Source organism: Cavia porcellus, unplaced genomic scaffold (assembly GCF_034190915.1).
Source record: "Cavia porcellus strain 051 isolate PalLab524CR breed Dunkin Hartley unplaced genomic scaffold, mCavPor4.1 scaffold_27, whole genome shotgun sequence".
NCBI lineage: Eukaryota > Metazoa > Chordata > Mammalia > Rodentia > Caviidae > Cavia > Cavia porcellus.
Window position 1 is genome coordinate 17,755,670 of NW_026947510.1, and position 25,987 is coordinate 17,781,656.

Below are 25,987 nucleotides of genomic sequence, written 5' to 3' on the forward strand. Positions count from 1 at the left end.
TCCTAGAGCTTCTTCCTGTCCCTCCAGCCCTATGAGGAAAGCCTCCCTGCTCCGGGTCCCTCTGCTGTAGGGGCAGCCTCCAGACACCCCCCAGGTCCTTGCCTGTCCCTAGCAGCTTCTTTGTGGCTTCTGGTGCTCTTGCTTCTCCTTTCTCCTCCCAGCATGTCCTCTCTGGGTCACCTCTCCAATGTGTGGATGTGGGGAATGATGCCTGTGTCCCTGTCCTTCCCTAAGGAGCTGGTCACTAATGGTCCTATGCGACCCTCACCTGGCACAGGATGGGACTGTGTGAGCAGCGTGTATGAGAGGGCCGCTCACCTCTGACCTACAGCTGTGGCTTTCCTCTTTCACGAGTACAGCTCCTGGGGCTGGAGGTTTAGCTCAGCGGCATAAGCACCTGCCTTACAAGCAGGCAGGGGTGAGTTCGATCCTCGGTACCGATAAAAAAGGAAAAAGACAAAAAAAAAAAAAAAAAAAAAAAAAGAGTACAGCTCCCGTCTGAGCTGCAGGCAGTGTCAAGGACAGTGGTGCCTATGGTTGATAAGAACTGGTCACCCTGTCAGCTGGAGGCCACCCTGTGTGTGGCCCATGGGGATTTGTCAGAGAGAGTAGGGACCTGAGAGGGTCACAGGACTCGTTTCTCCCCAGCGCAGACATGGAGACCTCAATCAATCTCAACCTCACAAGCCAGGCACAGGCACATGTCATCCCCTCCTGGCACACTACGCGACCAGCTGTGTGGAGGACAGAGGGTGCCCCAGACCTGATTTAATTGTGGAAAATGATCGAAAGTGAATGGAGGTGCCCCAGATGTCAGCGCCTGGGAGCAGCACCAGTGTGGCTATAGACAAAGAGGCAGCTGCTGTTGAGGCCCTGGCTAAGCATCCTGTCCCCACACCACCACTGCACCCAAGGGACACTGGGCTGACACCAGGTGTCATATCTGCTGTCTCTCCGGCTTGCTGGTGGCAGGAAAAACCCTCCACGAGGCAGCTGCTGTGTTTTTAAGCACTACATGGCCATAATGTGAGGATAAACTTTTATTCTGACATCACCATAAAACTCCTTTGGAAAGTTTTTAAAAAAATACAAATCCACGGTTTCATTTTTGTCCTAGAAAACATTTTTTTTTGTGATGCCATCATCAGCTGCCCCCCCACCATGTCCTGTGCCTGTCTGCAGCTCTGTGGGAACCCAAGGAGACCCTTCACATGTGCAGGTACTGAGGGGACAATGCAGACCCCTAGGGCCTCGAGGCTGTGCTGTGACAGGTGGAGTGCTGGATCACAGCCCCACGGCACTGCCCAGACCCCAAGGACTTGGTGCTTCCCAAGCCAGATGTGGGCAATGTGATCCCTGGATCCTAAACTCCACAGACACATTTCCCCAACTCTGGGGGGAAACACAGGACCAGACACTTCACTGCCCCGACCCCAGTGCCCTCCAGAGTGGGAAACCCAGAGTGAGACGGAGTCTGCACAGAAGCCGGATCCCCAGGACCCACTGTGCAGGGACAGTTGGTGCAGGCTGTGGAGGGACAGACACCCGCTCTAGGCGGGTGTCTAAGATTCTGGACCCAACACCTGTCTTTCCTAGAACCACCTCAGGTTTACACTTTCACTGACCCTGGTACAGAAGAGGGTGAAGAAAAGCCGATGGATTTAATATGTTATCACTTTTTACTTCAACTATTTATCCACAGTAACACTGTATATTTTGCAAGTGTACAATACAGAGAGTGTAGCCTCACATGACTGACGCCAGGTGACATGCAGTACAATTCAACTTGTCCTGGTCAGAACGGCATCCTTAACTGTGAGACACAGCGAGGCCTGGAAGTCCAGCTCTAAGGAAGGTGAGGAGTTCGGCAGAGAGTGAACCCAGGGGCCTCCTCTGGCCTGGCTCGAACCAGATGGGACATACCCATGCTGTCACAGCCCGGAGCAGATGGCCAAGAAAGAACGTTACCCTGGGAGGGCAGGGTCAGTCAGTGCAGTCCCTGCCATTGCAAAAGGGTAAACTCTGGATTGCTGGGTTCACTTTCTGCAGAGATAACAAAGTGCTTGGTTTGCAGATCTGCTGGTACGGTGACCTCAATGACATGACAGGGAGGGATGGAGGAGGAAATGGGGAAATCCCCAGCCGGCCAGCCAGGCTGACATGGCCAGAGTTGGCTCTGGTGTCCCGCTGCCTTCCAGCCCCGGCTTGCACGTGGTCCCCAGACGCAGAGCCCCGTGGCCTGCAGAGTTGCTGCCCAGGCAGGGCCACGGGGCCATCCTCAGCTCTCGAGGCTTAGGAGCACAGCACTGGTGGCTGCAGTGGCTGGAAAGGCTGAAACTGCAAAGGATGGCCTGTGGGTGACTGAGAACAGACCTAGTGCGGGTGGGTGGGTGGGCAGCGCCTGCTCCAGGGAGCACATAGTGTCACCACAACACAGAAGCGACAAGAGCACAGCGGAGAATCATGTGATGCCTGGGCAGCTCACACGACCAGGAGAGGCAGCAGGGACTTTGCCCGGCAAGACCCAGGCACTTGGCGGCCAGGGTCACATGGGTGGCCACGGTGATGACATGGGGGTGTTCAACGAGCACATGGCTACATGGAATTAGTGACCACTGCTACCACTCTCGACACAGCATGGGACACACACACTGGCCCCTGCCCTGGGCTGCTCAGCAGGCACCAGCCCTTGAGCCTCAGCACTTCCTGGGCACAGCTCTCAGGGTCCCGCCTGCTGAGCAGAGCAGGTCTGGGCCGAGGGAGCCATGGTGTTGGGCAGAGCACGATGAGTGGGTCACTGTCAGGGCAGAGATGGGGCCCTGTGCTGGGCGTGGCCCTCTCGGGAATGGGTAAGTGTGCTCAAGTGTATGCAGGGAAAGGGAAGTGGGGGTGGGGTTCACAGTCAGTGCAGCCTGGTACAAAGTGCCTAAGGAGCTTGAGACCAACGTCCCAGGACGACTGGCTCTTAGCTAGCTGTCCCCACTTGCTACCGAGAGGTGACTGCGTTTTACCTAGACGCTTACCTGAAAGAACAGCAATTATAATAATACTGGTTATTTAGGATAGTATCTGTTAATAAAATAAGGATTTATACAAAGCAGCTTGGGAGCTTTAGACAGATGCTATGTACTTGGCACAGTTAGCAATGATTGTGTAAGATTTAAGTCAGTCCTAGAGGGACCTTTATTTATTTATTCATTTTGTATGAAAATATGGAGGGATCTGAATTCATTCCTAGCAGGGAAGTTTTTGGTCTATTTTCTCACACACTCATCTAAGCACTGTCTTCCTATCAGGTGAGTGGAGGTCCTTGGACGGTCTATATTGCTAAGTTCATGTACTGAAACGCTTGTCTTTCACACACAAATACTACCTATACAGCATATATATCTCTATATATATATTTATATATTTATATATTTATATTATATAAAGTTTACTTACGTATTTTCATCAACCATATCAGGTCTACTTAATTTTTTTTTGCCCATTGTCAATAACAGAGCAATAATGCAGCACGTTTGGGGTTTAGTTGTGTTCTGTTTCTGTTCTTTAAAAGTATCTTTTCTTCTTTCTCTAGGCTGGGTTTTCATATACGTGGGCAAAGGGAGCAGAGCATGGGGCTGCAGTGGGGTGGATGGGTGGCAGTCCCCATCTATGCAGCTGGTGGTGGCCACTGGAGGCTGACGGTGGTGCGGAGCCACCCTCGGTGGCAGGGGAAGGGAGCCAGGGCACGCAGGCTGCGGCAGGCAGGTGTCTGTCCCACGGCAGGTGAGCCCATGGGCTCTGGGCGCTGTCTTGGCCGTAAGGGGCATGGGGGGCTAGAAACAGAGATGCCCCGGGTGGCCCCTGTGTGCTGTGCAGTGGTTTCAGGGAGGCCAGGCCCCGTGCCCGGCTGTCTACACGATTGTGCTAATGCCCGTGGGTTTGGCCTTGCTGCTGGCTGGGGGTGGCGGGGCAGGTGGCTGCCCATGGTGGTGCGCTGCATGGGCCGCGTGGCTGGTGTGGGCTGCGGGCAGCGGCGGATGGCCATGGGCACCGTAGGCGGGGTGCCCGCCATGAGGGCCATGGTGGTACTGGTGGGCGTGCTGGATGTGCTGGGGTGGGTGGTAGTGGTGGTGGTGGTGGTAGGGGGGTGGGTTCTGCTGCAGGTGGCAGTACTGGGCATGATGGGCATGTGCCGGGCCCTCCATGGGTACTGGGTGGTGCTGCACATGGGGGCCGGCAGGGCCCGAGGGCAGGTGGGGCTGGGGTGGGGGCTTCCCTCGCCTGCTCCCGAACAAGGAGCCCAGGAGGGAGGAGGAGTTGGGCATGGTCTGGTGTGGGCGAGATGGACACTCTCGTGTTGATGTAGCTCTTCGGCGCATGTGAGGACTGCTAATGATGGAGCCCTAAAAAGGAAATTCATAGAAACCAAAATTAAAAGATCTTGCAGCACGGAGGTCGGAATGATTGTCTTTCTCAATGTAAAAGCTCCCCACTGACTGCTAAGCCCTTGGTTCCGCTCACTGGCCACAGAGGGAGTCAGGGTTGGATGCAGACTGTTCCTCTGTGGGGGTGCAGGCGCAGAGGCACCTCGGTTCTGGGCCACAGTGCACATGCGCTGTGAACGTGGTGCCTGCCTGAGGGCGCAGGTCCTAGGGATGGCAGCGGGAAGGGGTAGTGTGTGTGGAAAAGCAGCCCAGCTCTTGCTGACTTCATGCCCTGATCACACCTGGGAATTTTCCAGGAGGCTGGGGGTGCAGGCTCTGCCCACATGGGGGTTCCAGGGTGCCTGAGGGTGTGGTGACAGACAGGTGGGGCCCTGTGGCCTTGTCCGTGGGGGTGTGGGCTGCCTAAGCATTTCGCTGGAGCTACCTCCTGCAAACCAAATGAAGAAAAGGAGAAACAGAAAAAGATTTGCCAGCTGAGGCCAAGATGGGGACAGTGCTGGGTCGGGGAGGATGAATGAAATCTCATGAAATCCGCACTGACTTTCCTCTCTCAAAAGCTGTCCTCCCGTGGGCTAGCTAAGCAATTCCATTGTGTCCTGACTGCAGACACAGCCAGCCCAACTCCAGGAAGAAAGCCATGGCGCAGCTGGGCGCAGAGCTGAGTGGGGCAGACACACCCCACAGCCAGTGGAGGGGCGGTGACAGCCAGGGCAGGGACCCCAGGGTGCGTTCACGAAGCTGGACGGTTAACCATGCTCAGGGACCACAGGGTACAGGGAGTAAGCAAAACGTAAACACAAAATGCAGAGCCACCCCCACCGGTGGGTCCAAAACAAGCGGTGAGAGGCGTGGATGTTGAAGGCAGAGAAGCCGCATGCACGGAGCGGAGACGGGCAGGGAAGGCCGTGTCTGCCTGTCTGTGCAGGAGAGGGCAGAGCAGGACAGACAGACAGAGAACCAAGGATGGGGCGACACAGGACAGCCAGCCAGACGGGGTACTTCCTACTTACTTCCACATTGCTCTCTAGCGATCCTGCACTGCTGCGACGCCCTCGCTTCCCTGCCCAGAACATGCAATACCAGAGGTTAGACACGCACACCAGGCTGGGCACCGCCTGTCTGCCTGCCTGCCGCTGCCACCGCCACTGAGCAGGCTGGTCCCCTGCCCAATGCCGAGTACGAAGTGAGGACTTCAGGAAGGATGCTTCAAGCCAGCCCAGCTTGCTGCTCCTTGTCCAGCACGGCAGGCTGAGATTAGGATCCTGGGGCAAGGACACGTGCACAGGTGGCCAGGGCCTGACTCCTGTCTGGCCAACCCCAGTCGTGTGTGGAGGGGACTACATGGATGGCTTCTTGTTTACCACAAGCACCTGGGCTGGCCCGGACCCTGACTCTGCAGATTTCATATATATACGCATACACACACATACACACACACACACATATATGTCCTCCATCTTGTGCCATAGCAGGGTCAGAGGGACTAAATCTCCCTGGGGTCTCTGGGCTGAGTTCTGTTTGTGCAGTGCTCTGCTTGGGGTAAGAGACAGTGGGGTAACAGGGCCCTTGCTCCTTCCCTTCTAGCCCGCCCCCTGGTGTGGCACATTGTTCCCAGAGCCAGCGGGGTCCCTTAGTCATGGATTTGCCCCCTGCAAGGGGTACATACAGGCACCCTGTATGTGCTGGGTAGCACCACGCTGCACTCGAGGGTCTTGAGGGTGGCACCAGTCCGTCCGCATTAGAGAAGGGCAGAAGCTGCGACTGGCCAGGATGGGTGGCCCAGTTCCCACAATGACACCACTGAGACCTGAGTGGTGTCCCCTCACCGAGGCCAGACACCTCAGCCACACTGCCACTGTGCTGGATGCAAAGCCAGGCTGCTCCTGTGCCTTGAGGGCAGGGGACATTGCTGAGTGCCCTCGGGCATCCGTGCCCCAGCTTCTGGGGCAAAGGCTGTTCTTTCTCCAAGCCAGGCCAGGACATCTGGAAGCAGTGGGTGAGGACAGTGTCTGGGGGAACTTAGGGCTTCATCATGGTCAAATCAGCACACCGTGGGAGAAGACCAGTCTCTTCATCCTGTCTCCTGAATCCCAGGTGGGCGCCGGGGCCACAGATGGCAGTGCCCCAATTGGGCAGAGCATTTCCAGAATGGCTGCATCCTAGAGACGAGAGAGGCTCTGGCCCCTGGATCTTCTGTTCACAGGAGAGAAATAGGCTGCCCTTCCCCAGCAAGGGGACATAGCGCAGGCCAGATCACGGCCTCCCCAAAGCAGGCGCTAAGGTGGCAGACCTCAGTTTCCCTTTGTGTGGAACTGACCAGCCTGTCATCCCCCCACTGGCCTTCTAGACAGGACATCCTGGTGCCACATAGAAATGCTGACAGTCTAGGCTCTCCTGCCTTTGGCATTTGGTTACTTACTGCAGAGCACTGAATCCCTCTGCATGGGCTGCATTCCCAGCCCTTTTTTATTTTGAAATGGAGTTTTGCTAAGTTGCCTGGGCTGGGGTTGAACTTGTATCCTCCTGTCTTAGCTTTCCAGAGTGCTGGGATTACAGGTATGTCCCACAATATTCAGCAATTTGGAGTTTAATATTCTGCTCCCTGGCCTTTGAAAGGCTTGATGGACTCCTGCAACTGACCAAAACCCAGGGACAGAGGACAGCCATCTGCTGGTCCCTGCCCTACCCACTTCTGTCCACCTGCTGCACCTGGCAGTCTTGGGCTGAGCCAGCAGGGCTAGGCTTGGGGGTGAACAAGGCCTTCCCCGTTCCTCCTCCTTTGCCCACTCTGGAGCAGACAACAGGGCCTCTCCTGGGCTCAAAGTGGTTTCCAAAGCATGGTCTTTAACCTGTAACTCAGCCCAGGATGTAGAGGGAGCCTCGGCTCACAGGCACAGCCAGAGGTGTCACCTGCTGCGTCCTGTGCATAGGCCCTTCTCCGTGGACTTGGAGGATCTGGGGTGGGGGGCAGTGATGCTCTCTTGGATCAGGTCAGACCTGGCACCCTGGTCCTCACAGCCTGGGTGACTGTAACAGGATGGGATGCAGCTATGTGGTCCTGATTCCATGTTGCCCTCACTGGGCCTGGGACCTTCCATGCTGCAGCGGGGACATGGCCTGGTGGGCTGGCTCGGATGCTGGACATCAAAGGTTGGCCTCAAGCACATCACAGTGGCTGCAGATGATGCTTTGTCCACCCACCCTTAGTGTCACTGGTGCCACCAGCAACCCAAGGACGTCCTTTCTGTGGTCAGCTCAGCAGAGGGGATGTAATGCGGAGTGATGGCCTGTGCAGCATCCATTGTCACATGATGCAGCTGGGGTGTGTGCTGAGACCTGGGTACACCTGGCTCTTGTGCCGCTGGATAAAAGGCAGCAGCTGAGGCCAGAGCCCAGTGCCCTGCCCTCTCCAGCTTGGAGTGGCAGTGGCTCCCCGCTGGGCCAGCAGAATGAAACAGCCTCCCTCGTCCAATTCACATGGGGCTCAGGCTGGGTCCTTGGTGTGTCATCGCCTGGATGGAGGTGGACCGTGGAGGTTACAGGCGGCAACTGTTATGGAGTCAACCCCCAGGCTTTTTGTGGTGAGGATCACAGTGGGCCAGGGCATCATGCTGTCTGCAGGGGGCTCACCACACAGCTGGTTCAGAGTATAAATCTTGCAGCTGCCAAGCTGGCTGTCCAGAAATCTCCTCAGACCCCTTATCAGTTTACCTCAGGCTCTCCAGGCATAGGCTCCTGCAGGCCTCAGGATCACCAGACAGCAGTGGGAACAATCTACCAAGTCTGTGGCTGGCTATGGAGCCGCTGCCACCTGCGTAGTCTACACAGGAGCACCCTGGTGGCTTTTAGGGGAGTGGGAGGGGACTGCCACACTGCACAAACTCAAACAGAGCCCAGCCACACCTGCAGAGGCCCAAGCAGTCCCACAACATGTAGCTGGGTGAACAAGATGACCAGGATAGCCAGGGATTCTCAACCTGGGCTTGAGGGTCACCCAGCTGCTTGTGGAGATGCCAGGGATGGTGAGGACAGGCCAGGGGTGCTGTTCAGCCTCCTAAAGACTGGGGTTATTTAGCCAAAATGCCCACTGTGCCCAGGTTGAGAAGGCCTGCCTTAAACCCTCATGCTGGCAATGAACTTTGGGGTTTCGCTATGGAAAAAAAAGTGACAAAAGCAAAGAAAAAATTTCAACTGAAAAACAAGGATAAAAACTTTCTGAGAATGAATAAGCTGTGTGAGGCAGGGCCGTGGATGAGAAATGGGATGGCACCCTGAGCAGGCTCTTGGGGTCTCATACTGGCCAAGGTGAGGGCCTGAGGCAGGGCAGGGTGGCAGTTAGCCCCGAGAAGGGAAGGGGGCTGGTCTCAGCCTGTGAGGGTCTCATTGGCCAAGGACTGTATCAGGCTCCTGGGACCCACATGCCACCAGGGGGACCTACTCCTGCACCTACCACCCTCCGTGAGCCTCTTCCCCTGCCCCAGGGGGGAAGGTAGCTGTGAGGCTGCTATGGCACGGCCCTTACCCCATCCTGTGGGTGGCTGAGGGTCCTGCTCAGAGGCTAGCAAAGCCTGGCTCAGGAACTTTCTGAGGCTCACAGTGCCCTTCTGGAAACCCAGGGTCTCGGGCATGGCTGCTTGCTTAGGGTAAGTGGCTGGCAGCAAACTGAACACACGCAGAAATAGATACCACCAACAACCACAACTTCCACCAGGGCCCCCCATGCAGGCTGAGGGGACCACCTCGGGCTGGCTGGAGGCCCCTGCAGGGAAAGCACGCGTGGGGACCCAGAAAGGGGCGTACAGGCAGCTGAGAGGGCTTCACTCAATTTCATTCATCAGCAGTGATCACGGGACACGCAGCACAGAGAACATGGGACACACTGGCCAGGCTGTTGACCTTGGAGCAGTTTTCAAAAGCCAAGTGAAAGAATAAAGGCCCCAGAAGAAGGAAGGGAACGTGAGCGCTGGGCTGTCCTGCATTATTCCCTTCTGGCCACAGACAGCCCTGCTCTCCTTGCCCTTCTGTCCCCGACTGGCCACCCAGTCTTGGTCCTGTCCACACTAAGGAGGCAGCTCCAGCCAGGCTCTTACCCGCTTCTGAGAGGTCGCGCAGGGAGCTGCTGAGCGCACTGCGCTTGAGGCCCTCGCCACCTGCATAGCTGTCGTCCAGGCAGGCCCGGCTCAGCGTCCCGTTGCCGGGCTCCTTGAGGCTGGAGCACTGGGACATACTTGGCCGCACAACACCCTTCTGCTTCTCCAGCTCCGCTGGAACAGAGAAGATGACAGGCAGGTGAGGGGGGCACAGCTGAGGAGGGCAGTCCAGGCAAGGAGATACAAGTGATCATGTCCCTATCTCTGCTCAGAGCTGGCACTGGCCTGGGTCACTGTCTACCAAATGGAGACCTGGACAGGACACAGAAGAGGCCAGGCTGCAGCAATGACTGGCACGTCCAGTTAGGGAGGCAGGGAAACAAGGGCTGGCAAGGTCTTCCAAGATCTGGCAGGGAAGCTGGGCTCAGCTAGGTTCTTCCACAGAGGTAGCAGAGGTGGGAACAGTGTGTATCTCCAGGAAGTGACTTGGGGCTGTGCCCAAGGACTACTGGCTAAGAATCATGGTGAGGACAAAGGGCTCCACCTCAGACCCTGCCAGCTCTTGTCCACGGATGGCTGAGCAGCAACAAGTCGCCCCTGGGCAGAGACTGCTCTCACACAGGAGAGACTGGGGAAGCGGGCCCTCCCTCCCAGGCCTCTTTCTGTCAGTGTCTCTGGCATTGCTGTTCCTCCAGGTGGCTGTGGAGGCCATAGGGGACAGGAGGCATCTCGCCTGTGATCAGAGACAAGGAGGCAAGGGCAGGAGCCCAGCCAGCCTGGGGATCCTGGGGAACTTGAGGGACACTGCCATCTCCCTGTGGGGCCAGGACTCACACTCTATCCGGTGCTTCTCCATCTCCTGAACTTCTGCCACAGACTCTCGGAGGTCATCAGTGAACTTCTTCCGATCTTGAGGGTTGGGGGCATTGAAGGTGATTAACACTTTGGTGTCTGCCCCAGGCACAGAGGATGTGAGCCTTATACCATTGGGGTAGTCTGTGAGGGAAAAGATGCCTGTGGGTGCAGTGCATCTCTGCAGCATCCATGCTGGTCACAGGGGCTGGGACATGATGGCCTAGGACAAGCGCTCTGAGCTTTGCCTCAGCAGCAAAATCAGACAAGCATGGATGGTCACATGTCCCTGACCTGAGCCCTACTACGCACCAAGGGAGGGTACACAGCCCAGTGGAGAAGGCTGCCAGGCCCACCCAAGGGTCAGGAAGATGGCCTTCACATTGGGGTCTTTATCCAATGCCAGGTGCTGAGTCCCAGAGGAGGACAGAGAGGGTTGAGTGTCTCATTCCATCACCCAGGTGGTTCTGGATAACAGGCTGAGCTGTTGTCCCTTAGTGGCCACAGCTCCTGGCACACCCAGTGCCCTCCCTGGTGCCACCAGGGCTTTGGCTATGGTCATGGGAATCCCCTGGCTGAGTGTCCCCTGCTGGATATGTTGGGGGTCTTAGCCCATTTAGGGATGCAAGTGACTGGGTCATGCTGGAGTGCATGCGTGCAAGTGTGTGTGTCTGTATGTACCCCAGCTTCCTGCTGCTGTATGGGAAGGGACTCCAAGTGACACCAAGCCTTTGGAATTTTCAAGGGAAGCCCAAGATATTTAAATGTTGATGTGAAGATTTAAATATGGGCTCAACCACGCTCCAAGATTTGGGGCTCTATCTTAGAACCCAGGGTCCACAGCCAGTCACACCCTCAGCTGCCCGCTGTGCTGAGGTGGGTGAGGAGTAGATGCCCCATAATAGAGGACACAGCTACCCCTAACACCAACTCACATTGGTTCTCAAAGAGCAAGACCTGCAGACCATACAGGGAGAAGGACTGCCGGAAGCTGTATGTTACCGAGTTCTTCTTCTTCTGGAAGATCTTGGTGACCTAAGGCACAGAAACAGAGCTAGACTTTAGAATTGTAAGGACTGCATGGCACCTGGGGACCTTCCTTAGGCCTGGAGGCCAGCAGCCTGTGCTCAGCTAATCTGGGCAGTCACTATGCTGGGGACAGTGGTTCCTGTCCCAGTGAGTCCTAAATGCCACTCTGGCTGGTAACTCAGCCCCACGGTACAGCAGAGAGGCACTTAGTCACCACTGTGTGTGTCCCTAGGGCCCCATCACAGTGGGAGGCGCCTGCTTGGGGCCTGGCAGCTGGAAGACAGGACAGGCAGTCAGGGCTCTTGCTTTTTCAGGGACTGACCCTAGGGAGAAGCCAGATCTGGCACAGGCCCAGCCTGAGCCTTCCTTGGGCTGGGGAACACAGTCCCTGGGGCTTGCCGGAGACTCCATGGCCCTCAGTCTGGCCTACAGGAAAGAGAGCAATCTTCTCTTCCCAGCTCCCGGGGGGCTTGTGTGAGCCAATCAGAACGCAGCGTCCCTAGGAGCCACTGGCCCTGGTTGGGGCTGGGAGCAGCAGGCTTCTTCTGGGAAGCTCACAAGGCTCAGGGACCCTATGTCTCTGACCTGGGTGGTCCTGTACTACCAGCACCCTTCTTCCTCTTCCCCCCTGGACAGCACCTGCAGGGAAGAGCCCCCCAGAGCAGTAGCCTGCTCTGGGCAGAGTGGAGAGAAGAATCCTGCTGGTGGAATGCCACCCCCCCCCCAACAAAACCCAGCTGGAACTGAGACCTAAATGCCCTCTTCCCTTCCACGGGCACTAGTTTGGGTTAAGGTCTGTCTCAAACCAAAAGATTCTGGGCCAGCCCCTGCCCTACCCCCAGGGGCAGACACAGGGCCAGGAGAACCACCCACATACCACCAGCAGGTCATTAAACAGGAAGATTTCACGCTGATGCAGCCCCAGTTTCTGAGGCTTGTTGGGGTCTGGAACTTCAAAGAGTCGGCAGTAGCAGACCAGTCGCCGATGGGGCAGAGACAGCACCTGTGCGGGAAGAGACACTGCCTTGGCCGCCAGCCCGCTTGGGGATCTGGAGACTGCAGTTAAGAAGTCCACTTGCATTGCTGGAAACCAGCCTACAGTGCTGGCACCCAAAACACCTCCTGCCCAGTGTGAGGCTGGATGGAGTCCTGGCTGGGAGCAGCTGTTCCTACTCTGTCCTTGGGAGCTGCTCTCAAAGTGCTAATACTGCTGGGCTTGGCTAAGCAAGCCAGTAATCCTAGCACTAGGGAGGCTGAGGCAGGAAGATCACTATGAGTTTAAGGCCAGCCTGTGCTACATGGTGAGTTTCACCAACCTGAACTATGTTGTGAGACCCTATCTCAAAAAACCAAAAAGTAAGAAGAAAATTCCTGATATCTGCTTTCTTGAAGGACCTGGGGAGCACATTCATTTTGCTGAGCCCCTGATTTGGTTATGTTGCTGGGAACTACACTTCCAAACACTGTACATTCATAGAGGATCCTTTACCCGGGGAAAGCCACATTTTCTGACTGCCCATAGGGATGTATTCATCTATAAATCCACCAGTCTACAAAAAAAGTCTTTCCAGATGGGGAAACTGAGGTACACAGGATTGAGGCACTTGCCTTTTGTCAATGAGCTTGGAGGCTGCAGGGCTGGAGTTTGGTTTCAGTCCATGGGATGCGCCCTGTCTGCCAGGCCCCACAGGTTTCAATGCCAACCCAAAATGCCTCCTCTAACATCTGAGCCACAGCTATACCCAGAGTGGCCTGAAACACCCCCAAAGGAACATGTGCATCCTCCAACCTCACCATAGTGGTGCTGCCCTGAGACCGGCATGGGGAGCACCTTGGCTCTCAAAGGACACAGACTGATCCGAAGGAGATGGGGCATAGGGACTGATGTGCCCAGGTGCCTTCGAAAAGCAGTGTGAAAGGCAGAGGTAGGAGGGAAGAGGGCTGCAGGGGGTTGAGGGCAGTGTGGGTGGGGATCTGGATGTCTCTCCGGGGTACCAGGGACGGGGACAGAGATGGGGACGTGACCCACTCTGCCAGACTAGTGTGTGTGCATGCACTCTACAGTCACAGGGCAGGCAGCAGACACAATGGGCACAGTGGGCACTCTGCTGTGGGAAGCAAGGCCTGAAGGTTAGGGCCAGGAGCAGGCTGTCAGCAGAGCACGGATCCCCTCAGAGGCCACCCCAAGGGCTGACGGCGCCTGACCCTGAAGCCCTTGCTTGTGGCTGTGGTCTCAGTGACATGTCTCGACACGTGGAGGTACCCCGGGTGGGTGGGCAGCAGCCAGAAGAAGCAGCAGAGAGGTACTCACACAGCCAAGCCCATGATGCAGCGATCCAATCTGTGGGAAAACAGTACAGGGACGCTGTTAGCATCCACACACACGGGGACATTGCAGCAATGCCCGGCCCCTCCACCGCCAGGGCACCAGGTCCCCAGCTCTGCCAGCCTAGATGCCAGGGAGTGGCCAAGGTGCAGAGCTCACTGTAGTGCCCTGTCAGGGACAGGGGGCTCAGGTCACCAAGGAAAGAGCCTAGAGTTGGCAGAGCTGGGCCATCACTAAGAACCTCAGGGCCTCAAGTGCAACCCGGAGCAAACAGCCACAATTCCTCAAGCCTGCAGGCAGTGCTCTGAGCACCCAGCCCGGAAGTGACTCGCCAGCTCTGCCTGCCAGAGGCCAGAATGACAGGCACGTGGCCCTGTGCCCGAGGACCCAGCAAGACGTACCGGCTTCTTCCCCACGATCAGCTTCTCCACCTTTTGCACTTGGGACACATGGTCCTCATTTGTCTTCAGCTCCCGCTTCCGGATTCGCTCGTAGATCCCAATCAGCATCTCCCGGGGAATGTCCTCGCCATCGTCCACGCCTGTGCAGGGGACAGCAGCTAGGGATTAGCATGGCTGGGGTGTGGGCAGTGGTAGCTCCACTTGGCCTCAGCCCTCAGCTCACCCCCAGTTTCCAGTTTCAAAATCAAATCAGATCAGAAGAACAAGCCTTTCCTGGTTCCCACTGGAGCCACAGCCCACCCAGGCCGGTGGCTACAGAGCAGTCCTTGTTGTCCCCATGTCCCCCACCTGATGCGGACCCAGCATAGGCCACCCAGGCCTTCAGGGAACACAAAGAGGGTCACCTTCTCAGCTGGGCCCAGGAGCCCTGTAAGCATCACCTCCATCCCCAACCACAGCCCCAGTGCTTCCACAGATGGGAAACTGAGGCTGAGAAATGGCAGGCTGTGTGGCTGGGGCCTGTGAGTCGGGAACCGAGTCCTGGTTTTGTCCTCTCCTAGCGGTATGACTGTGGCTGAGTGACACAGTTCCTCTGAGCTTGGTGTCCTTTGTGGACTGCTTGGTGCAAATGTCCAGGAGCAGTGGGCAGGCTGGTTCCTCAAAGGTTTATTAAAAGGAGACAGCAAGGCAGAAATGGTGTGACAGCCTAGGAGGGGACCTCGGGGGTGAAGGTGTGGGTGTCCAGGGCAGAGGGTGTGACCTGGGCAGCAGGGTGGCAGGGAGGAGAGCTCAGCTATGGAGTGCTTTGGACTTTCTGGTTGTTTAATATAGACTTGATTTGGAGAGCAGTTATAGGCTCCTGGGAAAATCCATCAGAAAGCACAGAGCTGCCCCCCCAACAAACACACACACACACACACACACACACACACACACACACACAGATTCAGGCCCCCACCCTGGAGGGTCAAACTGTTATGGCCAATGACCTGCCCAATGTGGGGTTATCCACAGTGCCCTGTTCACACAGGGGATTGCTCTGTGTGCTAGCATTCTGTGGGTATGGACAGATGTGTGAGGACGTGTATCCACCCCTGTAGCACCACAGTGAACAGTGTCCCTGCCCTCAGACCCCTCTGCACAGCCTGCTCGTCCCTCTAGTCCCCAGCCCTGCCACCATTGCAGTGTTTTCTGGGCTCCAGCTTTGTCTGTCTCAGATGCCAGATCTGGGGCAGATGGTACCCAGCCTTTCCTAATTGGCTTCCTTTTGCTTTTTTTTTGAGACAGGGTCTCACTACGTAGTCTAGGCTGTCCTAGAACTCACTATGTAATCTAGGCTGGCCTCACAATCCTAACAATCTTCTTGCCTCAGTCTCCTGAGTGCTGGGATTATGGGCATGCACCACAAAATCCAGTTTCAGATTGGTTTCTCCAATTTAGTGACAGGTCCTAGGTTCCCTAATGTCTTCTCTCCAAGGATGGTTCATTTCTCCTTATTAGTGCTGAGTAACAACCCATCTAGTGGCCCTGCCTCTGTTCATTTACCCTGCCATCTGTGGAAGCACAGCATAGCCCCTCCTGTGACTTGGACAGCTACCAGAAACTTGCACAAGAGGAGCTAAGACTTTGAGTCTTCTGGATAAACTCCAGAACTCAGGCTGCTATCTCATATAACTGTCTGGGTTTTGAACTGTTTGGCCTGGGTCTAGATGTCCGCTAAGGCCTCATGTGGTCAGAGGTGCAGCTTTTCAGAGGGGGCTGGATCTAGAATGTACAACACTGGGTGTGTGATTACAAAATCAGTCTCCTGATTAGTTTGGCATTGTTCAGGGTAGGATATGGGTGCCCCAGCTTGGGTGTAAGTGTTGCCCACCCTAAAGACAGGTAGCCTGGGTAAAATATACGGGACAGAAAGAGAGCAAATGTCACTGTCATTGCTTACTACTTTATTGCCTTCTGCCTGCCCTGCTCTGCCATGAACTGTTTCTGCTCAGCAATGCCCCTCTGCCAAGTCATCCTACCATGGAGTCAGCCAATTATGGACTGAAACCTCTACAAACTGTAAGCAAATAAACCTTTCCTCCGTTAATCTGTGGGTCTCAGCAATGAGAAAAGTTAAGACATGAACTATGTGAAGACAATGCTTGTTCCCAAAACTAACAAATGGGAGAAAGAAAAGTGAGGTTTTTAACAAAAGACTTCCACAATGCTGAGTCCCCCTCTGCCACTCTCAGCCCAGGGCTGTCCTGCTGCCCCCACCCCAGGTAAACCGACACAATGATTCCCAAGGACACTGGCAGGGCTGGGGTGGGGCCTCCCTCACAAAGAACAAGACAGAGTGCCCTCCCTGAGAAAGACAGCTGGCCTGGAGACGCTGGGACCTGGCCCACATCTGCCAGCACTGGCTTTGTGACCCAGGGACATTGTAACCCTCTCTGAACCTTTGCAGGGGACATGGGGCAGAACTGTTCCAGTTTCTGATTCAAAAATTGGTGTTTTGGTGGGAACAGCCCAGATGTAGTGTCAGAACGAGGGGCTCCACCCCAGGACCAGGAGGATGCTCTGCACTTGCTCCTGGTATGAGGATAACCGCCCCCCCCCCCCAAGTGCTTGGCATGCAGGGACAATGGCATGTGATGATGGCTAGGAACTCTCAAGCCTCTTCTGAGAGGGCAGGAACCCCAAATGCTGGACCCAGAACCTCCAGAGCTTCCCTTCTCTGGCTGATCACTTCCAGCAGTGCACATCAAGGCTCCCAGGGATTATCCGACCACCACAACTGGCAGGCCTGAGAGAGAGGCCCAGGGCTCGGAGGACCCCGAGTGGCTTCACCATGTACACCATCCAAGGTTCTCAGCTCCCTCCCTCGTCCCTGGAGTGGGGTCTCCCAAGAGTGCAGAAGGGAAATGCTCCACCTTGCTCACTCTCCTCTGTGGGAAAACATCTAGGGGTACCCTCAGCCACCATGCTAAGGAAACTCCACCGGCAGGCGGCGCACAAGGACACCCTTAAACCCCTGCAGAAAGGCTGGGAGGAGTAGGAGACACTGCCCAGAGGGTCCTCTTGCCCAAGGAGACAGCACTGTTGCAGGTACAGGCAAAGGAGCAGGCTAGGCACTGAAGTTGGCCGTGATTCCTACCAGCTCTGCCCCCTTTTCATACAGGACAAAGCCATTTCCCTCGAACCCATCCTTAGCTCTGCAACAGGAGTTTCCCAGGGACAGGGACACAATCCTTCTTTGCCCTGCCTATCCATCTGCTGCCCTCTGATGGCAGCAGAAGGGCTTGCCTCTTCCTGGCCTTCTCACTGGTCAGCTCCTCATAGGTGGGGAGGGGGGCTGGAGGCAGGCTGTGTGACTAGAGCCCAGCAGCACTGCTTCCTGTCACTGTGGGCACCTTAATAATCAGCCTCCCCTCATGGCATGCTACTGGCTTCCATCTACAATGCCAAGAGCGGATTCCCTTCCACATACACCCATCAGGTGGAAAGGCCTGAAGGAAAGGCAAGTCAGCTTCACCACTTGAGCACGAACTAAACATCACTTCTTCTGCAGGGAAGTGTCCCAACTCAGAAACAAGCACCTGTCCCCCAGAATGCACTGGGCCCTACACACCTCTAGGCCCTTGTGAGGGGTTCCAGGGGAGAAGCTCCGTTTCGAAAACGTTTGGTCCCTGCAGCCCCAGAAGTTTGGCCACGGTGGAGGCCTGGATGTGTGGACAGCTCACCTCGGAGGTTCTTGACGAAGTCCTCCAGCTTCATCTTCCGCTCAGGCTTGACATTGGGGCTGTACATGTCTGTGTTGAGCAGGATGATGGCAAAGGCCAGGATAAAGATGGTGTCTGGGTTCCGGAACTGCCGCACCACCCCAGGGTTGCAGATGCAGTACCGCTGGCTGGGGAGGAGGTGCACAGAGGGCTGGTCAGGGAACCCCTATCACCAGCCTCACTCCTGCATCTGGTGGGTGGGGAACGCAGCTGGGTGGAGCTGACCCTGAGTGCCCTGCCCCTTCCTAACCTGCTGGGGATGTCCCTCTTGCCCTGTCTCTGCTCCAGTGGACCCAAGGCTGTGACGAGTGGCTGGGACTGAGCTTAGCCGATGAAGAAGAGCAGATGTGAGCCAGACACCTGCAAGCCTGTGCCTCCTGTACCTCCCCTTCCCTGTGTCACAACCAAGTGACCTACAATGGGTCACATCCAGCCCACTCTGTTCCCCCTGCCACCCACACTACAGAGTCCCCCCCCCCCCCGCCCAAGGCAGACAGAGACAGCTGAGTGACAGGATTATGTGTATCAGGGGCTGGAGCTCCAGTGGTGCAATCAATTAGCACACCATACTTAGATGTACAGCAGGGGTGGCAATTCAGCCTTGACCATCCTTGGGGGGTGGATATTTGTGTCCCTACAGGGATTGGGGTTCTCTGTCCTCCACCCTCCTAGCCCAGAGGTGCTCCGCCCAGAGTGCCTGGTCAGCAGAGGACATGAGTCTCCCATGCTCAGTCCCCAGCAGCCATAGGGTCACACAGCTGGAATGTGATGGAGTCAGCAGCGGGCCCAGGCCACCTGGCTCTATGGCTTGGAGGATATGAGGGAGATAGGTGTCTCGGGCCTGGTATGGATAGTCAGAGCGCAACTGTGGGGTGTGAAGCTCTTCAGCTTCAGGTTCCCCATGGACAAGGTCAGAGCCCACCCTCCACGCTTGTGAGGAGGGAGGGCCTGGCTCAGGGGCCAGGAGAGAGCAAAGAGGCTTACAGGTTAAAGGGACAAAGGGGACTCAGTGCTGGTTTCTGCAGAGCAGCACCTTCTCTCAACCAACGTGGGGTGCCCCGCCCATGCCACACAGGGCACCTACCTGAATGCCTCTATGAGCCGCTCCACCTTCTGGGCCTCTCCCTGGACTCGGATGTGCGCCTGGAACTTCCTGAGGGCCTCATCCAGTTCCATGGCAGAGAAGTCCATCTCGTCCACCACACAGCTGCAGTAGGGACACAAGGCCTATGTGAGCAGCCCCAGCCCTTGAAGGGTGACACTCTTACCTTGGCACCCCCATTAGGTGACCAGAGCAGGAGTCTTGAGAACATGAATGACAGACAGGTGTGCATCGGACCCAGGGGGACAGCAGCCTCTGGGCAGGGAGGGCTGCATCCAGGCTCTGCAGTCAGCATAGAGCACTTTAGAAAGCACAAGGGTTCCAAGGCCCATTACCCCAAAACCTTGGGAAATGCTTGTGTTCTGTTTACATGTGAAGTTTACTGCAGGAGAGGCCTTCCTGCAGAGCCTTTCATTTAGCTGTTTCCGGCCTCATGGGACATGGCTCTTTCTCACAGTTCTGCAAGGCTCCCAAGTGCCTGATGACGGAGACCCAGACTTTCTGGGTGGAATGGGAGTTGGAGCAGGGAGGTGGCTTGCGGCATCTCTTCCAGGGCATCTTGGGGCAGAAAACTTGGAGTGGCCAATACACAGGTTCTGAGGGTCACCAACTTCTCACACCCTGCCCCAGCACCTCCCTCCAAGCACGGTGACCATGTACAGAGAAAAAGGCCCCAGAGTCGAGGCAACTTCTAGGACCAGGCTTCATTCTGTCACCCAGTTGAAGCCGCCAGCTGCAGAGGTGGAAGTCACCAAAGGCCTCCTCCCCTCCTAGGGCCGCCCCTCCCCTGGGGCAGTGGGAGCAGGCCTTTTGGGGCAGCTGTGCATGGTGGGAAGGCAGGCAGGCAGGGAGAGGCAGCGCTGGGGTGCCTGGCTGATGGGCCAGGGAGCCTCGTGACTTCCTGAAGCCACTGCTGTTTTCTGATGGGTGGACAATGCCCGGATTTCCTAGAGACCAGGAACCAGCTGGAGGGACACAGTGCAGGAAGGGCTGCAGGGGCATTGCTGGGGGCTGCCCCTCATCATCCAGCCTATGGGTTTCAGAGTGGAGAGCAGTGACCACACTGGCAACATGATGGGGACTCGGCATGGAGGAGCAGAGCATTCAGAAGGCAAAGGGAAGCCGAGGCTGCTTGCATCCAGCCTGGGAAGGACACAGACTTCAGCGGGGTCCATGTAACCGCTGCCAGTGGTCCTGAAACTCGGTCTCCTGTGTGTCTGAGTTTGTGCTCATATGCATGTGTGTAAGTGCAGCAGGGGGGCTATGTGAGCACCTGCATGGGTGAAAACCTGTGTGTGATGTGCAGGACCCCGAAAAAGAAAGAGGCAAGGGAGGAGGTAGTGCACTTGCCCTCTGGACCCCTGGATTTAAATGTTTGGATTTAACCAACCACACATTCTAAACACCTGCGAAAAATAAAAACATCCCTTATCCATCCTCAACACGTAGACTGCTTAGTGTGCATCACTTGCTAAACCACATGGCACAACAGCCACTTATATACATGGGTGCTGGCATAGGGTATGTGCAAATATGAGGCTGTCATGTAAGGGACCAGAGAATCCAAGGAGTGTGGATTCTGCAGGGTTCAGGCACCCGCCCCCAAGATACTGAGGCATTAACTGTGATTGTCACAGTCAACAGGGTGAGCCTGGAGGTGTCCTTGTGAGTGGGGGTGACACACGATGTGAGGGCTCCTAAGGATGGCTGTGTCAGTGTGGCACAGGTCTGGGCCCCCAGTCCCGGAACTCACTCGAGCACGTCACGGTTGAACTGCTTCTGACGGTTGCCCAAAAACTCTCCGATCATCTGGCGGCTCAGGCCCTTGCGTTGCAGCAGGAAGTGGGCGACGCCCACTGGTGTGTCAGGCACAAAGCCCCGCTCAATAAGGTACTGCACGCCCTTCTCAGGCTTCCTGGGAGATAAGAAATGTGCTCAGCTCAGTTCCCAGGTTCTGTGCCAGGGGAGGTCTCTACACAGGGCTGGGTGCCGACTTCCTCCCTCTTGCCCTAGCCTGGGCCCTGTCCTTGTCCCTCCTCCACGTGCCCGACCCCAATCCTCAAATGGGGGGTGGACAGCGCTGGGTTGATGAAACTCTTCATCCTGACCTGCCTGAACCTTGTGTCAATAATGGCTGGGCTGGCCACACAGAGCCTTATCCCCAGGGTTGGCTTGCAGACCCTTTTTGGCTGCCTCTGTGACCCCCCACGCACTCCCTGAACCCCTACTCCTGGGACTCGGCACTCTGGTGGCTCACAGTACCTATAACCTTACAGCCCTGTGACCTCACCTGTCTGTGACGTCCCCTGGTGACAGGACTGGATGAGTCCCATATCCCAGGCCTGCAAGGATGCACTTGGTAAGCACCATGAACAGGGGTTTCCAGCCTAAGTCCTTCCAGCAGCCTCCATGGTGGCTCCATGGAGGGAGGCGGAGCTGGAACAGCAGGGCTGTGTCCCTACAGAGCTTGGGTGTCCTCAACAGGAAGTGCGGAGTCAGACCTATCAGGGTGCAAGGCACAGTCCCTCTGCACCTGCCAGCCTATCCTAAGGCTCTTACCAGTGGGGGCAGTGCCCACTATGCGGTGGCACTCCTGCCACAGAAGCCAGGCAGACTCATCCTCCCCTCATCCTCCAATGCACTGCCCATCTCCTGGAAGGTCACTTGCCCTTGCCTAGCCTGGCAGCTGGGCTGGCCAACCAGGAGACAGAGTGGCATGAAGGGTTTTGCAGGCAGCGGCACATGTGGAAGCCACGTGTCCTCTTCTCAGGTGCTCTCAGCCACTAGGGGAGCTGTGAGGAGCCCAAGGGCTTGGCAATGCCCCTGGCCAGACTGGCTCCCTGTCCCACTGTTTGAGTCCTCAGAGTCACTGAGAGGCATCAAGCAGCTGGGTGCCCCTCCCAGACTCCATGCTTCTCTGAGTTGTGGGGGACCCATGGGCTCAGGTCCCTCTGCCCTGGAGCACACCAGCACCCATGCCCTTCATGGGGGAGGGGTGTACCCTCTCCTTCCTTGGAGGACAGAGCCAGCAATCTTCTTTTGTTCCCTAGTCAGCAGTGCAGATTAAGGCAGCATGTACCCAACCCAGGTCCCACGTGACTCCTGGCTGCCACATACCCCCACATGTGCATGTGACTGTAGGGAGGCCCTGTTATTTTCATGTGATGACTGTCATCCCAAATCTTATTTCCAAGACTTGGCAGGCAACAGCCACCAACCAGGGGGTCATGGCACACTAGTGGGCTCACAGTGACTCTGCTTCCCATACTTTTGTGGGGAACCAGGACGGCCTGGTCCCTTCTCCACGTGGGCACTGTCATCCCCGATAGCTGCTGACACAGCAGCTCCAGGCTCTGCCTCCACCTCCTGCTCAGCCCCCATCCAGCCGTCCTGTGTGTGCCCACAGATCCCCACAGCACCAAGGCCTTCTAGGACAGGCTTTCTGCCCTGCAACAACTCAGAGCATGGTGGGAAAGTGGAGGTGGAGCAGGGACTCGAGGCTCAGCTCTTCAGGGAGTGGTATCAAGTGTCAGCTCTATCAGGTACAGAGTTGTAGGGATGACAGTAGTGGACAGGGACAGCTGTGGACATCTGGCATGGTGGAAGATGGGAATCTAGTGCCCAAGGGCCAAAGCCTGCATGATGGAGGCCAGAGCTCTCTGGATAGTGCGTGGGTGGGGAAACAAGTTTTGCAGGACCAGGGACCCCAATGTTGTCCCTAGGTGGCTGGGGCAGGGCCCTGGGGGAATGGGGAAGAGTGCAGTGGTGGGACCAGAGGCTGGGCACATTTGGTACAGAACAGAGAAGGGTCAGGTGCTTATGAAGCTCCCTCTGACTGCACCAAGGAAACCTGCACAGCCCCACCTGGGAGCAAGTGAGCAGACAGAAAAGGGACCAGGTTACGATGCAGACTGAGGCAGAGGACAGCATGGCTGCTGGGGTCTCAAGGCTGGTGTGGGCCAGAGGGGCAAGGACACAGAGCCACAAGTCCAGGATGCTCCAGCCTACAGCCCAGACAGGACAGAAGGGAGGACACGGCCTTTCCCAGACCACACCAGCACTTTCTGGCCAAGCAGCCAGCCATCAAGGCTGGCAAGCAGGCTGGCCAAATGGGCAACAAGGACAGGCAGGAAGGACAGGCAGCTCTGGATTGCCCTGGGATGGCCAGCAGGCTGGGCACTCACCCACAGGAAGCCCTGCCTGGGGATCTTGCTGTCTTCCAACCCCACGAAGCCCTGCATACCCCTAAACCTAAACTTGGTAGCCCTGCTAGGTGGCCAATTCTCCACCCACCAGCTCTGGCAGAGCTCCATGTTGATTGGTCAAGGACAGGAGTCCCACAGACTTGTGATGTGTCTCACACACTAGAGTGACCCTTGGGCTGCCCCCGGGTGTCACTGCCTCCTTGTAGGAGTCCACTTCCCCATTCCTCTGGACAAGCTTTGGCCACTGAGATGCGATGGAGGGTTGTGTGTCATGAGTGGTCCACTTGGCCAGTGACCTCCACCCTTCACTGTGCGCACTGACTGAGTGCCTGCTCTGGGCCAGCGCTGTGTCAGTACAGTGATGTCCCCAACCAAATGCCCACCCTAGAGAAACAGACATCCTCACTGGAGCATGACAAAGGAGGAAGGGAAAACCCAAGGACACAGAGGGGCATTGCAGCACAGGAGGCCTGGGCATGGCCAGGAACTTGGGCTTCAATTTCAGCTGCATTACAAGGCAAGTACTGACCCTCTCTGTGCAGTGTACACTGGGGAGACAACTGGCGCATACCACAGAAGTACCAGAGAGATGGGTGAGTTCACACATGCAGAGTAGATGGCTCAAGCATGCGGGAAACACTGCTGGAAACAGGGCTGGGCAGAGCACACCGGGCCCGAGAAGACCCACCAGGATGATGCCACAGTGACATGGACAAGGCAATGATGTGGCATGGCAAGCAGGTGCCCTCTGCATAAATAGTGCAGGGTTCTAACCCACCCCTTTTCCTTGGGAAGCCCCTAAATATTCCCTGTCCTTCCTCTGCATCACCACTGAACCCCTCCCACATGCTCCTGACTGCACCTCCATTACCCCTTCTTTATTTACCTCGCTGTACCCTGGAAGGACCAAACTTCAGGAAGGTGCTGACAAGGACTTTGGCCATTGGCACCTGAGCCTGCTGTGTCCAGTAGGCGGGACGCCTGACAGGCGGTCAACAGTCAGCCAGCCCACAGCCCTGCCCCCATGGTCTACTTCTGGTCTGGGATTGGTGGCCTCCTCCAAGCTGGCTGAGCCAGCTTTAGACATCTGATGCTGACTCAGAGTCAAGTGTAACAGAAAACACAGACTGCACTGGTCATTTCCCTCCGTGCATCTCATGTCCAGATTTATCTGTGAACTGTCGGGGACAACAGTGGCAATGGAAAATTCTGGATGAGAGCAGGTCTGTGCTCCTTAAAGAACACTTACTGGTCAAGTGCTCAGCCCTATCTTCTGGTGAAGAAGAGGTTGTCCTGGTTCATGCTGTGAGAAGTGGCCATCCTGCACCTCTGGGTGTCCTATCCCTGAGCTGTGTCCTCGTGAGCCAGCAGCTGACCTTACTCAATGCTGGCCAGTCAGAGCACAGGAAGAGGGATGGGAGGAGCCACAGGGGTGGGGGAAACCTGCTTCCTGTAGGGACTACCCCAAGGTTGGGCCAGGGACTTCACCTAACCCTCTCACCCTGGGAACAGGGTCAGCTCTGGGAAAGATAGCTCTGGGCTTTCCAGGTCCATGGTCAGCAAAGCCTCTGGTGAACCCTGTGTGATGGGCTACTGTCCCCAGCATGCGCAGCCATGCTGCAAGCCTGAGGAAGAAAAAGACCAAGGACAGCCTTTGGAGCTCCCTGTGGCTGCCCTGGAAGTGACTTCCGGTCGAGCCATATAAGCTGGAACCTGCACGTGCGCACATGCAGGGCTGGAGGTCCCATCCAGCTTTGACTCTCACGCAGCCCTTCCTGAGGGTGGGGACCACGCTGACAGTGGCTGGGCTCGTCCTTGGGTCAGTCTACCCCACAGGGTTCTAGAAACCCAGGCCCAGGACACCAGCTGCCCAGGCCCAGGATAGCATCAGGGAACCCAGGCTCTGATGGCACCAAAGGCAACAGTCCAGTGACCATAAGCGAATAGGTCCCTAACTTCCAAAGACCCAGCCCTCTTTTGGGGGCCCCCAGAGAGCTGCCTGTTAAACCACAGCACCACAGGTCCTGGAAGAGGGAACTGGGGTTGAGAACCAGCTCTGGCTTCGCTGAGCCTGGCCCTTCTTCCACCCTGCCTCCTGCCCTGGCTGAGCACTGGGTGACAGATAACACACAGTGGTGAAACCCAGCATACCCTCTGTTAGTGATAGCCAGCAGACTTGTCCCTGAGTGAGGTGGGAACCAGTCTAGTACCCTCAGACCCCTCTTCCCTGGGATGGGGCAGTGGGAGGATCCTCAGGTGCTGGAGTGTGACACAGCTTCTCAGCATCACCCAGAGTCCCTGTGAGGCTCTGCCTCAACTTGAAGCAGCTCCAGCAGGCAGGGTGGGCACGGCGGGTGGTAGACTGGCTGTCTTCAAACACAGAGCCCTACACAGGAGATACAGAGGCTCCCATGCATGGCTCCCAGCCCTTATAGGAGTCCCCAGGTCACCCAGACTCTCCTTCCTTATTCCTCAGAGACTGGGCACTCACGCCCTCTAGACCAAGAGGGTGCAAAGGCTGCAGGGAACACTCTCTGCTGGGGTCAGGGGACCAAGCTGTTCTGGGGCGGGGAGGAAGGGGGTGCAGGCAAGGCAGAGCTTGGAAGCAATGGTGATGGTAGGCCGAGGGGTGATGGAGGGGCACAGAGGATACAGCAGGATGGGGACCTGGGTAGGTAGCAGAGCCCTGCTCGCAGCTTTGGGACCCACTCTATAAACCTGATGCGCTGCTGCCCAACCCTGCAAGGCTCAAGTAGCCAGCTCTGGCTCCATCACTGCAGGCACC

The 25,987-nt window shown here is 56.6% G+C and overlaps 1 protein-coding gene across 16 annotated transcripts in view; it reads right to left on the reverse strand.

Annotated features, from left to right (window-relative positions):
* Window positions 1-1,656: 1,656 nt before the first annotated feature.
* The window catches only part of Iqsec1 (IQ motif and Sec7 domain ArfGEF 1), a 302,628-nt gene continuing 278,297 nt past the window's right edge, over window positions 1,657-25,987 (reverse strand). For 11 of the 16 annotated variants that reach the window (XM_063237942.1, XM_063237941.1, XM_063237939.1 and 8 more), the window contains 11 exons: window positions 20,751-20,912; window positions 18,980-19,102; window positions 17,857-18,023; window positions 14,132-14,271; window positions 13,716-13,745; window positions 12,282-12,407; window positions 11,311-11,410; window positions 10,358-10,519; window positions 9,524-9,697; window positions 5,444-5,493; window positions 1,657-4,391 (listed from right to left, as the gene is read on the reverse strand). In XM_063237942.1, the coding sequence (XP_063094012.1) occupies window positions 3,900-4,391; window positions 5,444-5,493; window positions 9,524-9,697; window positions 10,358-10,519; window positions 11,311-11,410; window positions 12,282-12,407; window positions 13,716-13,745; window positions 14,132-14,271; window positions 17,857-18,023; window positions 18,980-19,102; window positions 20,751-20,912 (1,726 nt within the window). In that variant the 3' untranslated portion in view covers window positions 1,657-3,899. The remainder of the gene's footprint in view (window positions 4,392-5,443; window positions 5,494-9,523; window positions 9,698-10,357; window positions 10,520-11,310; window positions 11,411-12,281; window positions 12,408-13,715; window positions 13,746-14,131; window positions 14,272-17,856; window positions 18,024-18,979; window positions 19,103-20,750; window positions 20,913-25,987) is intronic. The other 5 variants (XM_063237944.1, XM_063237949.1, XM_003463879.5 and 2 more) reach the window with 3 other exon arrangements.